At 45.6% G+C, this 17,954-nt stretch overlaps 1 protein-coding gene across 1 annotated transcript in view; it reads left to right on the forward strand.

The window, feature by feature from the left end:
- The window catches only part of LOC124545111 (regulator of G-protein signaling 11), a gene marked incomplete at its 3' end in the record, with an annotated part of 217,014 nt that overhangs the window by 136,223 nt on the left and 62,837 nt on the right, over positions 1-17,954 (forward strand). Inside the window, exons 9-10 of the mRNA XM_047123966.1 lie at positions 3,216-3,345; positions 7,971-8,192. Coding sequence (XP_046979922.1) covers positions 3,216-3,345; positions 7,971-8,192 — 352 coding nt within the window. The remainder of the gene's footprint in view (positions 1-3,215; positions 3,346-7,970; positions 8,193-17,954) is intronic.

The raw sequence follows: 17,954 nt of genomic DNA on the forward strand, positions 1-17,954 counted from the left end.
GTTGACATGTACATGTACAATCATGTGCCGAAAAAGTGGGTTGCTGACGGGAAAGACCCACGGTGGTTTAACAGCGCAATTCGGAGAATGCTCAGGAAGCAAAGGCAGTTGCACTCGCGGTACATTAAAGATCGGGAGAATGAGGACAGGAAAAAGTTAGTAGAGATTCGTGCTGCTGTAAAAAGAGCGATGAGCGAAGCATTCAACCACTACCACCGTCATACCTTAGCAAAAGATCTTGCTGAAAACCCAAGGCAATTCTGGTCTTACGTAAAATCGGTAAGCGGGTCGAAGGCTTCCATCCAGTCACTCACTGATCAGTCTGGCCTGGCAACGGAAGACAGTAAAACGAAAGCTAAAATTTTAAATTTACCATTTGAGAAATCTATCACGCAGGAGGATCGTACAAACATACCGCCGTTTGAGTCTCGTACAGATTCCCGTACGAAGGACATAGTGATAGACATCCCTGGGGTTGTGAAGCAGCTTAATGGGTTGAAAATAAATAAATCGCCAGGTTCTGATGGGATTCCAATTCGGTTTTACAGAGAGTACTCTACTGCATTGGCTCCTTACTTCCAGATTTATCGCGAATCTCCTGCGCAACATAAAGTCCCGAGCGACTGGAAAAAAGCGCAGGTGACGCCTGTATATAAGAAGGGTAGAAGGACGGATCCTCAAAATTACAGACCAATATCATTAACATCGGTTTGTTGCAGGATAGTCGAACATATTCTCAGTTCGAATATAATGAATTTCCTTGAGACAGAGAAGTTGCTGTCCATGCATCAGCACGGCTTTAGAAAGCATCGCTCCTGCGAAACGCAACTCGCCCTTTTTTTCAGATGATATCTTGCGAACCATGGATGAAGGGTATCAGACGGATGCCATATTCCTTGACTTCCGGAAAGCGTTTGACTCGGTGCCTCACTGCAGACTCCTAACTAAGGTACGAGCATATGGGATTGGTTCCCAAGTATGTGAGTGGCTCGAAGACTTCTTAAGTAATAGAACCCAGTACGTTGTCCTCGATGGTGAGTGTTCATCGGAGGTGAGGGTATCATCTGGAGTGCCCCAGGGAAGTGTGGTAGGTCCGCTGTTGTTTTCTATGTACATAAATGATCTTTTGGATAGGGTGGATAGCAATGTGCGGCTGTTTGCTGATCATGCTATGGTGTACGGGAAGGTGTTGTCGTTGAGTGACTGTAGAAGGATACAAGATGACTTGGACAGGATTTGTGATTGGTGTAAAGAATGGCAGTTAACTCTAAATATAGATAAATGTAAATTAATGCAGACGAATAGGAAAAAGAATCCCGTAATGTTTGAATACTTCATTAGTAGTGTAGCGCTTGACACAGTCACGTCGATTAAATATTTGGGCGTAACATTGCAGAGCGGTATGAAGTGGGACAAGCATGTAATGGCCGTTGTGGGGAAGGCGGATGGTCGTCTTCGGTTCGTTGGTATAATTTTGGGAAGATGTGGTTCATCTGTAAAGGAGACCGCTTATAAAACACTAATACGACCTGTTCTTGACTACTGCTCGAGCGTTTGGGATCCCTATCAGGTCGGATTGAGAGAGGACATAGAAGCAATTCGGAGGCGGGCTGCTAGATATGTTACTGGTAGGTTTGATCATCATGCGAGTGTTACGGAAATGCTTCAGGAACTCGGGTGGGAGTCTCTAGAGGAAAGGAGGCGTTCTTTTCGTGAATCGCTACTGAGGAAACTTAGAGAACCAGCATTTGAGGCGGACTGCAATACAGTTTTACTGCCGCCAACTTACATTTCGCGGAAAGACCACAAAGATAAGATATGAGAGATTAGGCCTCGTACAGAGGCATATAGGCAGTCATTTTTCCCTCGTTCTGTTTGGGAGTGGAACAGGGAGAGAAGATGCTAGTTGAGGTACGAGGTACCCTCCGCCACGCACCGTATGGTGGATTGGTGAGTATGTATGTAGATGTAGATACAGATATAGAACACAGGAATTCACTGTATTACGCATCGTAGTTTTACAAGACAGTTCGGTCCGTTGAGCATCACGTAAATAGGTAAATAAACTGAGTTATATTTTAAAACCGTTATGCTTCAATTCATTACATTCATTGTGGGCGAAGACCTGCAACTGTGATTTAAACTGGCAGTTTATGCGGATATCGTGTCCCACTAGTGTAAAATCACTACTTATTCCGTATCATACGCACAAAAGTCATGATGATGCTCCATACAACGGACTCCTGTGTTCTGCCTGTACTTCTCGATGACAAATTAGGCTATACCAGATTACACCCAACAGGCATACATCCTATACTAGAAGGCTGACTGGCAAAGCTCTGAGGTGCTTCTAAGAAACAGACACCAAGACGTTGGAGTATCATTCCAGCACCGATACGAGCAATAAATGGGGAAATCCACTTACCAAGCGTCTTTGTCAGGCCCGGCGCCTGGGAAGGAGCATCTCGCAAACGGCGTTGGGTAATGGAATAATTGAGATTGTATCGTGGATCAATGGAAGTCATCCAAGAGGATGTTGTTCAATTCGTGCGCAAGGCCGCGGAAGCCGGCCGGTGAGAGCAATATTATGCAATGGAGTAAATTCAACTGGGCGTCCATGTCATCTGTGGTAGTACTCGCTGGCGCCGCGGCAGTTGTGGACTACGTGTACATTACTGCGGACCACGTGTATCCCTACATGCTCGTCTTCTCTTTCAATCGCTGTGGCAACTTCCAGCGAGATAACTGTCTTTGTCACAGGGCCAGGATTGTGCTACAGCGGTTTCAGGAGCACGATAAGTGAAATGTTGATGTCGTAGCCATCGAGTTCGCCTGATCTGAACTCGGTAGAACACGCCTAGGACGATATCGGGCGCCAGCTCCTTGCCCGCAAACCATCAGTCTGTGGTTTAAGAGAATTGCGTGAGCTATGCGTAGATCTGGTGTCACATACCTCCAGAAAGCGACAAATGACTTCTCTAATCCATGAAACGCAGAATCGCTACTGTATTGTGTTCCAAAGGTGAACCAACGTGTTGCTGAACAGGTGGTCACTATTTTGTGGAAACCTCAGAACTCGTATCCTAATACATATAAGTACATATTCAAGAATAGAAAATTTGTTTGTTTGAAAGCTGCTGTTCCCTTTATTATCAGCATTACCTTGCTATGTAATCTGCCGAACTACATTAATTTGACACTGCACTGTTTCTCAGGTTTACAGGAGTTTACCAACTATTTGCGCAAGGAATACAGCCACGAGAATATCCGGTTCTGGATGGCCGTCAACGACCTAAGGAGGAGCGCGCAATCACAGATTCATCGCAAAGTAAAGGAGATATTTGAGTAAGTTTTATTGTCAAATTGTCAGCAGCCCACGATATTAAATGTCTGTTTGGTAAATAAATTTCGGATAAAAATTTGTTATTATTATCTTCTGATGTGACGTCATGCAATTCTAATTTATCTAGGCCAATTATTTCTAAGCAGTGATATCGTCATTAGAAATATTTTTAACAAGTTGGTTGCTTGAGGGTGTCGGATGTCATTGTGAACTGCGCAAGCAACAATGCATCAGTGCGTCTAAAGGACATCTTTAGGTGTTATGGAACCACTGCTAATATATGACTAAAAGCCTTCTTTTATGCTAGCCTAATTCTAAGTGGGAAGTATACAGGTGTGAAGAAGCCAAAGTCGGTGGACAGTGGCGAAGATCATCTGAACAGTAACGGGAAGTACAGATACGCCATCTGTCGGACGGGGAACTAAGGACCTCAGCGGAAGCGCAAAGCTGGCAGTTATTACTGTGGGCTGCAAATCATAGTCCCTTGTGACCCATTATGACTAATCTTTTTGTGGAAGATTTCAAAGAGAGAGCACTCCAGTCGGCACATGCTTTTGGCGACAGGTGGATGACACCTTAGGAATCTGGCCACACTGCACTGCATCGCTGGACGTATTTCTACAATGGCTAAGTTTTCTTCATTCTAACATGAAACTGAGAATGGACATTGAGAAAAACGGCGAACTACATTTCCTGGACGCGTTGCTGCAAAGAAATCAGGGTGGTCTCTTGAGTCTCGCTGTATTTCGAAAGGCATAAACCAACGCACACAAATTTATAGTTACAGACCATCACTATCCTTCGCAACCGTAGCGTGCTTCTGCCGTTGGTCCACAGAGGACGAACTTACTCAGTGAGCTTCGCCACCTTCGTACTGTACCCAGCAAAGTGGATATCCCGGACGGGAGATTCGTCCTTCCTTACACTTGGAGCATGTCAAAAAATCTGCGACGTCAAAAAATCTGCGACGGTAAATGAAAGTGTAGAACAAAGAGGAATGATCGTTTGCCACAGGTCGGCGGTGTTTCCTCCAGAAGAGGAAGATTGCTGAAGAAACATAAAGTTAAATGCGACTTCCGTTCGCCAAGGAAATTTGTATCTCTTCAAGGCTCGATGAAGGACAATGTTGGTTGAGAAGATCCGGTATCTATACGATTCCTCGTAGCTGCGGAAAGTCATACATCGAACAAACTTGTTGCGTCGTGTAGGACAAAGGCTGCAAATGATCGACACACACGACTGGACCAACGAGAGAAATCTGTGGTGGCCGAGCTATGGAACACAAAGGTGTTGTGGACTGGCAAGACAGCCAATCCACAGTGACGGGTAGCCGAAAGGCACGCGTTTAAGCTCACGCAGGCTGGCGTGAGGTCTGGAACAGGTCAGTGATATGAGACTAGCAAAAATAGTACGTATCTGTTGGAATACTTAACTTTAATCCATAATTGGTGAACATCGGTCTGACGGTACATGCATCACAAGATAAATAGCAAATGATAATGGCGCCTTGCTAGGTCGTAGCAAATGACGTAGCTGAAGGCTATGCTAACAATCGTCTCGGCAAATGAGAGCGTAATTTGTCAGTGAACCATCGCTAGCAAAGTCTGCTGTACAACTGGGTCGAGTGCTAGGAAGTCTGTCTAGCCTGCCGTGTGGCGGCGCTCGGTCTGCAATCACTGATAGTGGCGACACGCGGGTCCGACGTATACTACCGGACCGCGGCCGATTTAAAGGCTACCACCTAGCAAGTGTGGTGTCTGGCGGTGACACCACAAAAGGTATTAAAATTCTGTCGTCGACTTCTTCGCACTGTGACAGCATAATTAAAGCAGTGGTGAAAATTCGGAGCTCGACGAATCTTGTAACAGAGATATGGATTCCAATAAACACGTCTTGAATCCACCGCTGCAAATATTTGAGTCACAGCGATCACAAAGGAAACTATTGGTCTTCCAACGGATTACACTTCCTTGGCAACTTTAATATTCAGATGACGTCGGCGAGGATGGTCACACGCCATTGCAGAGGCGTATTTCGGCATGCGGCTCCAGAGAGAAGGCGCTGGCACGGCTAAAAGCAGCACCACAGTAGGAACGGCAGAGAATGCGCTTGCGGTGAAGTCCTTGGTTCATTGTCCTACAGGGGGCATAGCTGTCCCTGCTGCTACCGACTGGAAAATCTTGGTTGTTGGTCATCGAATTTCTCACCTTCACGCCTGTGCGTTTCTTACTTAGTTTGACACAAATAGGAGGCTTTAGTCTTGGCTGAGCTGTGTGTTCGTCGCATCTGAAGATGTCCATCAGTTCTGCCGATGAAATATTGTAAAAATTTCACAATGTCATCCAACATCTCACCTGAGAAACATTCCTACAACATTTGTAACATATTTCAGCCCAAGATTTGGACACGGAAAGTGGAGGAAATAACTGTAGCGTGTTGCGTACTGCTTTCTTCCATAATTACAATAAGAATAAGGGTTCGTAGGGTGTATAGTCGATATACTTGATAACCTGGTGTTGATACGATGAGAATCAAGAGCAACTTGACACGACCTGTATTACCAGTATATTTTAATGGTGCAAGGCAAAATAATTTTGTAACGTTGATTGGAAAAGCAAACCAAAAGACATTAAGCCCAACTGATATTATTCACAATTTGCGTCTAAAACTTTTTCATGGAGAAAACAGGAGACGTAAGAAGCGCATTAAATTTTAGTTTAGATTATGCGGTGAAATAATGAGCAGAAATGATCTTAACTTCAGGTAAAGTACGTACTAAAAATTGTAGCAGACTCAGTGGAGCAGGAAGACTGACCATTTCTTGTCTGCTTAGTGACGCTCAAATGCTGCTCTAATGCTTGCTTGCAGGCGTGCGGGATCTGAGGGGTGTTGAAGGGGCTGTCTGTCTGCAGTCGGTCAAGGGGGTTATCTATGTACAGTTATCTTTTCAAAGTCGTCAACAAAGGTATGCCGTTGGCACAGAGGGTGTTGCTGAAATAGGGAGGAGGGCGGGTATTAGACTGACACTTTGCCATTTGATTCACGATGTCGCATCCGCCCCCCCACCCCACCCCCTCCCGCCAAGTATCATGCCACAGGAGGACTGAAAAAGCGTAAACACCCTTTCCTGCTTCGGATCACATTTAAACTTCGTCGCATGGTTTTTAACGGTATCTACTGTTTCCATATTCTATAATAGAGCAAAATTGCGGCCATGCTACTCTCCCTCACATTGGACTTAGTTGCAACCCCATAATGTACTTAGAGAAGGATTGAATCGTACAGAGACTCTCAGTAGTGTCAAAGATTGTCAATAATTTCGCTCTGTTGAACATTGCACTGTAAACTGTCGTTTTAGACGGCGAAATATGTGTAAGATAACGCTCCAAGTGAAGAGGTGGTTTCACAGACGCCCTTTATGCCACTCCCTGAGGCTTCAAAAGTAGGGGTGAGATGTGGGTAACAGCGAGTGTGACGACCTTCCTATCACTTAACCGTCCACGTTGGCGTTGTGCAGAACAATGGTGAAATTTGGTGCGAATATGACGTCATTAACTCATCTTAAATCTGCCATGAACTTCTAAGCTCTGACCTTCTTTTTCGCGTATGTGAACATCTTGTTGTTTGAAGTGTCGCCCAATCCGAGGATAACGCCGCACGGTACCACGCTTTTGCATTATTACAGAAGACGTTTTTAGGCACTTTTGAGTCATATTTCACACCTCCGCGTTGCAATAGGGAAAAGTGACGCTTTTTCAAATTAGTAACGCTTTATTTTTTTCTGCAGTCTATTTGGCTCTAAGAGCGGTCTTTATGTTAACAATTTCCACTGCCGAAAATTAATATGAAAGGAGGTAAGGGGGGATGTTACGAGCGTCATTATCTTCATCTTACAGAATCTGTCTGTGTTACAAACTTTCTTCTCTTCGTAAATGAGTTAGCTACACCAAAGTGTCCCGGATTACACGATTAAGGTTTATGCGTCCTTTTTAAGTCAGTACCTTTCCATTGATTGTATATCTTCCCACCACCATGCAGTTTAGAACGTATGTGGTGGGGTACCCTTTCATTTACCTGAGTAATATATTTGCGACTGTAGACCTTAATTTCCAGTTTTCAATAGAGTTTACGACTGTATTTGCTGCGTCACAGATAAGATCACCAGCAGAAATCGAAACAATGTTAAACTAATATATGACATATGGAAACCCCGCTAAAAATTGCAATACTGTGATGTGAAAAGCATATTTCATTCATAATTTTTCCTGACCTTGGATAAGCTTACGCACTCGGAGATATGAGATAGCTTTTTAAACAGAGGGGATGGAAATTTCTGTTGCAATATAGTATACTCCCCACCAGTATTGTATTACTTGAGAGAGCATTCAGGCTGACAAATACTCTAACATTTCTTTCTTTTTGTTTATCAGTAAAATACTTTGCACGCGATAAATTAATCAGCATTGTCCAAATGGTGTACGTGTGTACAACTCAGGCTTGTCAAGACACACACACACACACACACACACACACACACACACACACACACACACACACACACATACACAAACGTACAGCGAAAACGCTTCATCGATGTGTGCCGAACCAGACTTGCTGTACATTTCAGCGAGTTCCTGGCCCCGGGGGCGCCATGCGAGATCAACATCGACGGCAAGACGATGGAGAAGGTGCACCAGGAGCTGCGAACGCCCACGCGCTTCACTTTCGACTCCGCGGCGGAGCACGTGTACACGCTGCTGCTCAAGAAGGACTGCTACCCGCGCTTCGTCCGCTCCGAACAGTACAAGGCGCTGCTCGCCGCCGGAGTCCAGCCGCTGCAGAAAAAGAGGTGACCTCTCTGTCTGTCTAACCCCTTTTGCATCGCACACTAATGTCACTCAATCAGAAATCATCTGCTGCTTGATACAAGATTTTATTTTATTTCTTTATCGTTTGGCACAAACACTTGTACGTATATGGTATATTGGACGTTTACATTATATAACCTGAGGGGCTAAGAAAATAAGTACATCGAGTTTTCTGTACATTACTTGTAAGACAAATATGAAATATCCAGTGAAATTAACAGCAACGTGTGTGATGCAATAGACTATGACCAGTAAAAATAGGCTGTCACAAGAGCCAATAAGAAGACCAATAAAGTGTGAATTAAGATAAGCAGTTAATGAACATTAAAGTTAGCTATAAAAAGAACATTAAAATGAACAATAAGATAAGTAATAAAAAACAATGAAAAGGGTACTAAATTTATACAAATGAAGTTGAGTGGATTGAGGAACATGGGCAGCATGTGTAATCTACATCTACATCAATCTCCGCAAGCCAACTCGTGATGGGTGACTGAGGGTACTTAACATACCACTAACTGATGTCCTCTCCCTTTTTTCACAAGCGAATGGGGCGTAGGAACAGTGATTGTTGGCAATGCTCTCTATCGGCTCTAATTTCTCGTATTTCTCGCCTTGGTCATTACGTGAGATGTACGCGGGAGGAGGTGCTTTCTCAAATTTTCATTAGTAAATCTCACTGTGATGCACAACGCGTCTCTTAGAGCGTCTGTCAATGGAGTTTGATAAAATGTCGGTAACGCTCTCGTCCCGACAAAACGGCCGGCCAGGGTGGCCGAGCGGTTCTAGGCGCTACAGTCTGGAACCGCGTGACCGCTACGGTCGCAGGTTCGAATCCTGCCTCGGGCGTGGATGTGTGTGATAGGTTAGTTAGGTTTAAGTAGTTCTAAGTTCTAGGGGATTGGTGACCTCAGAAGTTAAGTCCCATAGTGCTCAGAGCCAGCCGACAAAGCGGTCCTGTGATGAAACGCGCGCTCTTCGTTGGATCTTCTCTACCTCTTCTATCAGGCCTGTCTGATAAGGATCCCATATTGATGAACAATACTCAAGAATCTCAGTCCGCAGCTTGTGGTCTCGCGATCGCGTTCTCGCTTCCCGAGCACGGGGTCCCAGGTTCGATTCCCGCCGGGGTCAGGGATTTCACCTGCCTCGAGATGACTGGGTGTTTGTGTTGTCCTCATCATTTCATCACCACTCATGAAAGTGGCGATATTGGACAGGGCAAAGGTTGGGAATTTGTACGGCCGCTGAAAACAGCGCAGTTGACCCCCCACAAACCAAACTACATCATCATCATCATCAAGAATCGCTCGCACAAGCTCCACATAAGCCACTTCCTTCGAGGATAAGATTCTCCCTATGAATCTCAGTCTGACATCTGATTTTCTTACTATTTGTTCTTGTTGTCATTTCCCTTAAGGTCGCTGTGGATAGTTACTCCTAGATATTTTATGGTAGATACTGCTCCCTGTAGTTTAGCATTAAAAGTGTAGTTGTAAACCACTGGCTTTCTTTTCTTATGTATGCGCAATATGTTACATTTATCTATGTTCAGGGTCAACTGCCAGAGCCTGCGCCATCCATCAGTCCTATGCAGGTCGTTCTTTTTTTTCGTTACTGTCTTCTGGCGTTACCACTTTCTTATAGACAATCGCATTATCTGTGAACAGTCTTAAAGAACGTTCGACACTTTCTATTAGATCATTTATATACATTGTAAACTATAACGGTCTTGTCAAACTTCTTTCGGTTAATCCGGAAATTATTTTTACATTTGTCGATTTTGTTCCATTAATAGCGATGTGTCGAGTTCTGTCCACAAGCAAGTCTTCAATTCAGTCGCAAAGTCGCGCGGAGTAGCCGTGCGATCTAAGGGCCTTGTCACGGTTCGCGCGGCTCCCCCCGGCGGAGGTTCGAGTCCTCCCTCTGGCATGGATGTGTGTGTTGTCGTTAGCGTAAGTTAGTTTAAGCTAGATTAAGTAGTGTGTAAGTTTGGGGACCGATGATCTCAGCAGTTTGGTCCTATAGAACGTACCATACATATCCAATTTTCCAGTCGCAAATCTGGTTAGATACTCCATACGTTCGTTCTTTTTTCGGTAAATGATAGTGCGTGACACTGCCAAAAACCTTCCCGAAGTCGTGGAACATGGTATTAACCTGAGCGACGACGTCTATTGCTCTATGGATCTCATGGAAGAGATTTCTGTTTGCGAAATCCATATTCACTTTTATAATTTTTATTGTCCGAAAACGTCATAAACCATGAGCATAAAACATATTCCACAATTCTACAACAGATTGACGCCAACTAAATAGTTCTATAATAGTGTGCATCTGTCCTACGACCCTTCTTCAAAGTGGGAATAATCTATGCTTTTTTTTCACTCGCTAGATAACCTTCGTTGTTCCGGCGATCTAAGAGTACGATAAATTGCTGCTAGAAGGGGAGCCAGTTCTTTAACTTAATCTTTGCAGAATCTTACAGCTATCTCATCTGCTCATGACGCCTTGCCACTAGTAAACGACAGTGTTTGCCTCCCAATTCCGCGATCGGTTATATCAGTGTCGTTATATACACTCCTGGAAATGGAAAAAAGAACACATTGACACCGGTGTGTCAGACCCACCATACTTGCTCCGGACACTGCGAGAGGGCTGTACAAGAAATGATCACACGCACGGCACAGCGGACACACCAGGAACCGCGGTGTTGGCCGTCGAATGGCGCTAGCTGCGCAGCATTTGTGCACCGCCGCCGTCAGTGTCAGCCAGTTTGCCGTGGCATACGGAGCTCCATCGCAGTCTTTAACACTGGTAGCATGCCGCGACAGCGTGGACGTGAACCGTATGTGCAGTTGACGGACTTTGAGCGAGGGCGTATAGTGGGCATGCGGGAGGCCGGGTGGACGTACCGCCGAATTGCTCAACACGTGAGGCGTGAGGTCTCCACAGTACATCGATGTTGTCGCCAGTGGTCGGCGGAAGGTGCACGTGCCCGTCGACCTGGGACCGGACCGTAGCGATGCACGGATGCACGCCAAGACCGTAGGTCCCTACGCAGTGCCGTAGGGGACCGCACCGCCACTTCCCAGCAAATTAGGGACACTGTTGCTCCTGGGGTATCGGCGAGGACCATTCGCAACCGTCTCCATGAAGCTGGGCTACGGTCCCGCACACCGTTAGGCCGTCTTCCGCTCACGCCCCAACATCGTGCAGCCCGCCTCCAGTGGTGTCGCGACAGGCGTGAATGGAGGGACGAATGGAGACGTGTCGTCTTCAGCGATGAGAGTCGCTTCTGCCTTGGTGCCAATGATGGTCGTATGCGTGTTTGGCGCCGTGCAGGTGAGCGCCACAATCAGGACTGCATACGACCGAGGCACACAGGGCCAACACCCGGCATCATGGTGTGGGGAGCGATCTCCTACACTGGCCGTACACCACTGGTGATCGTCGAGGGGACACTGAATAGTGCACGGTACATCCAAACCGTCGTCGAACCCATCGTTCTACCATTCCTAGACCGGCAAGGGAACTTGCTGTTCCAACAGGACAATGCACGTCCGCATGTATCCCGTGCCACCCAACGTGCTCTAGAAGGTGTAAGTCAACTACCCTGGCCAGCAAGATGTCCGGATCTGTCCCCCATTGAGCATGTTTGGGACTGGATGAAGCGTCGTCTCACGCGGTCTGCACGTCCAGCACGAACGCTGGTCCAACTGAGGCGCCAGGTGGAAATGGCATGGCAAGCCGTTCCACAGGACTACATCCAGCATCTCTACGATCGTGTCCATGGGGGAATAGCAGCCTGCATTGCTGCGAAAGGTGGATATACACTGTACTAGTGCCGACATTGTGCACGCTCTGTTGCCTGTGTCTATGTGCCTGTGGTTCTGTCAGTGTGATCATGTGATGTATCTGACCCCAGGAATGTGTCAATAAAGTTTCCCCTTCCTGGGACAATGAATTCACGGTGTTCTTATTGCAATTTCCAGGAGTGTATTAATATCTAAGCCATCCCGCCAGGAAACTGCAGCATCCTTCACTTCGTACAGATCTGTTTTGGTTCTGGGTACGCTCTGATGTTGCAGCCACTCACAATACAGCCATTTGTCTGACATAGAGCACCAGTCACACTGAGGGCTTGAGTAATTTCTCCATTTGTAAAGAAAGTTCTGGCAGTCTCCATGTGGTGCTCGAAACCTGTTAAGAGCTTTCCACTCTCTGCGGGGAAGTTCGAAGCCAGTCGGTGTAATTTGTGTATGGTCGGAGCTGGGCCAGTCAATCGTCAAGTTGTCGGCGACCCAGTCTGTACGCCACTATACCATGATGTTGAGGTCTGTGTCTAGTAACTGCTCCGCTAAGACTTATTGCAGCTACCTGGACCTCAACTTTCTCAGCGATAAATGAGAAATGTTCTCATGCACTGCCAGTTCTGCGTCACTTTAAATGCTCTTAAGTTAACAGACCAAGAAGCCATTTCTGCGTAGCGGGAATGGGACAATGTGGCTCAGCACTGGTAACCATTGCAGGGGTGTATTTTTGATGCATCCACTTACGATACGCATCGTGTTGTGCAGTTTGACGTCTGGTTTCCTTACGTGGCTGCTACTCAACAACACAGAGGAGCTGTGTTCCGCGAGGGAGTACGCAGTCTAGGGCAGAATCTCACAGCGGAGAAGCACATACTGCCACCTGCTGTTCTCGTACATACCATTCCTTAACCTACGCGTGTCGCCTGGGTGAAGCTAAGGAACAGCCACTTAAAGGTACAAAGCTAGAGCCAGAAATCATCGCAGCTAGACCAACTGTCGATTTTCCTGGCTTTAAAACACCTGGACTGATAACACGAGGGTACGAGACTAAGTGACCAGAACTTTGGACTACAGTAAGCAACACAAAATCGAGTCGTAAAACCAACTGACTTTTAATTGGTCTCTCTCATTTTGGTAGCGATATCCTAATATACTGAGTAGTGGAAAAGATTCTTGGAATGAAAATTCTCTGTTGTAGCTACACTTCGTCACGAACATACGATATTAACAATAAACATCGAGATGCCATTTGTACCTATATAAAAACGGGTGCGACTTCCAGCTAAACATCAGCCACGCATACCTATAAGCTCAACTACTGTCTTGACTACTGTTCTGTGTCTAAAACAGATATTTATTCAACGGCACACATATATTCAACTTTCAAAGATTGTTCTACAATTTTTCAACCTACGACAGTCCTGCTCTAAGTCTAGGTCCAATTGGTGCACTTTACAGCCTTCTATCCGGTGCAGGCACTGCGATGCGTTTTGATGCATTATAGAAGAGCATCGGATCCTTCTTCTGTCAGTGATCTGCTATGAACTGGAATGATGGCGGCTGCGGTGTTTCGAACTGAGGCTCTGGGGCACAATGTCGTAGAGACAGTCGAGGAACACTGCCAGTTACGCTGTGCAAGGTGATTTGTATCCTAGTCAGTAGTGATACTAAGCTGCCAACGGCCTTGCCACCTTGGTATCGCAGGTTCCCGTCAAATCACCGAAATTAAGCGCTGTCGCTCTATCTGGCTTGGAAAGCACTCGGATAGGCGACCGTCCAGGTCTGGCGAGCGCTTTTGGAAAGCGGGCAGCACTTAGCCCATTTGAGGCCAATTGAGGCTCTACTTGATTGAAAAGTAGCAGCTCCGATCACGAAAACTGATGGCCGGGAGAGCGGTACGTTCACCACATGCCCCTCCATATCTGCATCGAGTCACGCCTATGTTCTGAGGACGACACGGCGGTCGGTCGGTCTCTCTTCGGATGGAGTTAGTGTGTGATACTAAGCTCCACACTATTTGTTCCACTGATGTGTGACGTGAACAAATGTATGTCGACGCTTAATGAAGCGCTGTCCACAGATAATAAGTGTCAATTTTAATGAAAGTATTCTCGTTCGATTTATTCTCATGTAGAACAATATATTTGGGCCACATGCGAATAAACACAACCATAATTAACATCGGACACGTCTCTGTGTGCAGTGTTAGATGTTTGATGGTGGTGGGAAAACGGGAAGACTTCATGCAGTGGGAATGCATAAGTTAACATTAAATGTGGCAGGGAATTATCAGTTTAGGCAGTACTTAAAAGCTAATTATAGTTCATCACACTTTCTCCACACACCACATTACGCAGTTGATTAATGAGGATATGAGTTACACCCCCAAGAGATGTTGTGTTGGTCAGTTGTTGTTATATATGCATTCAGACGTGATTTGTTTGGTTAGAACACCTCTGTGTCAGTTAGACCGTCAGAGAGAGCGCATCGCTAGTTCTTGCTACTACTAAGGCGAGTACATCGTTCGCTTGTTACATATTTTTACGAGCTTCAAACAGGGGCAGTGCAGTAATGGATAGGAACTGTGATTGTTGTGTACAGATGCAAGCTGACCTGGCGACCGTTCACTCACAGCTTCAGGCTGCGTTGGCTTCCGTCACACAGCTTGAGGCTGCTGCCAAGGGGCGTCACTGTGGGGGACCGGACGCGAGGATGCGAGGGACGTCGAGCACGTCCCACGTGTCCTCCGATCGGTCCACTGCTGTGACCTCCCCGGGTACTGCCTGCACTGAGGTTGATCCCTCACCCGTGGTCGAGTGGGAGATCATTCCAAAGTCTGGCAGGCAGCGAAAAACTTTCCGAGGGGCCGATCGTAGGGTCTCCCCGGTTCGTTTGACGAACAGATTTATGGCGTTATCTGTGGCTGACGATGTCTCTGAGCCGGATGCAGTCGTCCACCCCGTTCCAAAGGAAGCTTCTCGGCCCTCAAGGTCTGGGCATTCACAGAGGGTGGGTTTGCTGGTACTTGGGAGCTCCAACGTTAGGCGCGTAATGGGGCCCCTTAGGAACGTGGCTGCCAAGTAGGGATGGGAAACCAGTGTGCACTCTGTGTGCATTCCGGGGGGAGTCATTCCGGATGTGGAAAGGGTGCTTCCGGATGCCATGAAGAGTACAGGGTGCAGCCAACTGCAGATGGTGGCTTATGTCTGTACCAATGACGTGTGTCGCTTTGGATCGGAGCAGATTCTGTCTGGTTACGGGCGGCTAGCGGAAATGGTAAAGACTACCAGGCTTGCTTCCGAGATTAAGGCGGAGCTCACCATCTGCAGCATCGTCGGTAGAACCGACTGTAATCCTTTGGTGCGGAGCCGAGTGGAGGGTCTGAATCAGAGGCTCAGGCGTTTCTCTGACCGTGTGGGCTCCAGATTCCCTGACTTGCGCCATCGGGTGGTGGGTTTCGGGGTTCCGCTCAATAGGTCAGGAGTCCACTACACACAGGAGGCGGCTACACGGGTAGCGGGGACTGTGTGGAAGGGACTGGGAGGTTTTTTTAGGTTAGCGGGTCTCAGGGAACCACAGAAGGGGCGTCCATCAGAAAATGGGCAGGTAAAACACAGTAAGGTAGTTGTAGAAAAGATTGGTATTGTAAACTGTCGTCGCTGTGTTGGGAAAGAGCCAGAGCTCCAAGCCCTAATAGAAAGCACTGAAGCTCAAATAGTTGTAAGTACAGAGAGCTGGCTAAAGCCGGAAATGAGTTCAGTCGAATTTTGTTCAAACGATCTAACAGTGTTCAGAAAGGATAGATTAAATACAGTTGGTGGTGGAGTATTTATTGTGTCAGAGGTAGTTTGCCTTGTAGCTAAATTGAAATAGGCCTAAACAGTTCACATGAAATAGTATGGGTAGAGGTTATACCTGACAATCGGACTAAACTATTAATTAGATCGTTTTACCGACCCCCTGACTCAGAAGATATAGTTGCTGAACAGTTCAAAGAAAACTTGAGTCTCATTTCAAATAAGTATCCCGCTCATAGAATCATAGTCGGTGGTGACTTCAATCTACCCTCGATATGCTGGAAAAATTATACGTTTAAAGCCGGCGGTAGGCATAAAACGTCATCCGAAATTGCACTGAATGCTTTCTCAGAAAATTATTTTGAACAGTTAGTTCATGAACCCACTCGAAGCGTAAACGGTTGCGAAGACATACTTGACCTTTTAGCAACAAATAATCCTGGACAAATAGTGACTGTTGTGACGAATACAGGGATTAGCAACCACAAGGCAGTTGCTGCTAGGCTGAATACCGTAACACCTACAACCACCAAAAAGAAACGCAAAGTATATCTATTTAAACAATCTGATAAAAATGCTCTTAACGCCTTTCTAAGAGACAGTCTTCACTCCTTCCGATCTGATTATGCATGTGTAGAAAAGTTGTGGAATGTTTTCGGAGAGATAGTATCGACAGCAATTGAGAGATATATACCACATAAATTAATAAATGATGGTACTGATTCCCCATGGTACACAAAACGGCTCAGATCGCTGTTGCAGAAGCAACGAAAAAAGCATGCCAAATTTAAAAGAACGCAAAATCCCCAAGATTGGCAAAGTTTTACAGAAGTTCGAAATATGGCGCATACTTCAATGCGAGATGCTTTTAATAATTTCCACAACGAAATTCTGTCTCGAAATATGGCAGTAAACCCAAAGAGATTCTGGTCATACATAAAGCACACCAGTGGCAAGACACAATCAATACATTCACTTCGCGATAACAACGGTGAAGTCACTGATGACAGTGCCACTAAAGCAGAGTTATTAAACACGGTTTTCCGAAACTCCTTCACCAAAGAAGACGAAGTAAATATTCCTGAATTCCAATCAAGAACAACTGCCAAGATGAGAAACATAGAAGTAGATATCCTCGGTGTAACAAAGCAGCTTAAATCACTTAATGAAGGCAAGGCCTCCGGTCCAGATTGTATACCAGTCACGTTCCTCTCAGACTATGCTAATAAAATAGCTCCATATTTATAAATTACATACAACCACTCGCTCACAGAAACATACTCACTCGTACGTACCTAAAGACTGGAAAATTGCTCAAGTCACACCGATACCCAAAAAGGGAAGTAGGAGTAATCCGCTGAATTACTGGCCTATATCACTAACGTCCATTTGCAGTAGGGTTTTAGAACATATACTGTATTCGAACACTATGAAGTACCTCGAAGAAAACGAATTATTGACATATAGTCAGCACGGATTCAGAAAATGTCGTTCTTGTGAAACACAACTAGCTCTTTATACTCATGAAGTAATGAATGCTGTCGACCGGGGATATCAAATTGATTCCATATTTTTAGATTTCCAGAAGGCTTTCGACACCGTTCCTCACAAGCGTTTTCTAATCAAACTGCGTGCCTACGGAGTATCGCCTCAGTTGTGCGACTAGATTCGTGATTTCGTGTCAGAAAGATCACTGTTCGTAGTAATAGACGACAAGTCATCGAGTAAAACAGAAGTAATATCCGGGGTTCCCCAAGGAAGTGTTATAGGCCCTCTATTGTTCCTGATCTATATTAACGACATAGGAGACAATCTGAGTAGCCGTTTTATATTGTTTGCAGATGATGCTGTCATTTACCGTCTTGTAAAGTCATCAGATGATCAAAACGACTTGAAAAATGATTTAGATAAGATATCTGTATGGTGCGAAAAGTGGCAATTGACCCTGAATAAAGAAAAATGCGAAGTTATTCACATGAGTACTAAAAGAAATCAGCTAAATTTCGATTACGCGATAAATCATCTGAGGGCTGTAAGTTCAACTAAACACTTAGGAATTACAATTACAAATAACCTAAATTGGAACAATCACATAGATAATATTGTGTGTAGGGCAAACCAAAGGCTGCCA

This window comes from Schistocerca americana, chromosome 1, assembly GCF_021461395.2.
Source record: "Schistocerca americana isolate TAMUIC-IGC-003095 chromosome 1, iqSchAmer2.1, whole genome shotgun sequence".
Taxonomy (NCBI): domain Eukaryota; kingdom Metazoa; phylum Arthropoda; class Insecta; order Orthoptera; family Acrididae; genus Schistocerca; species Schistocerca americana.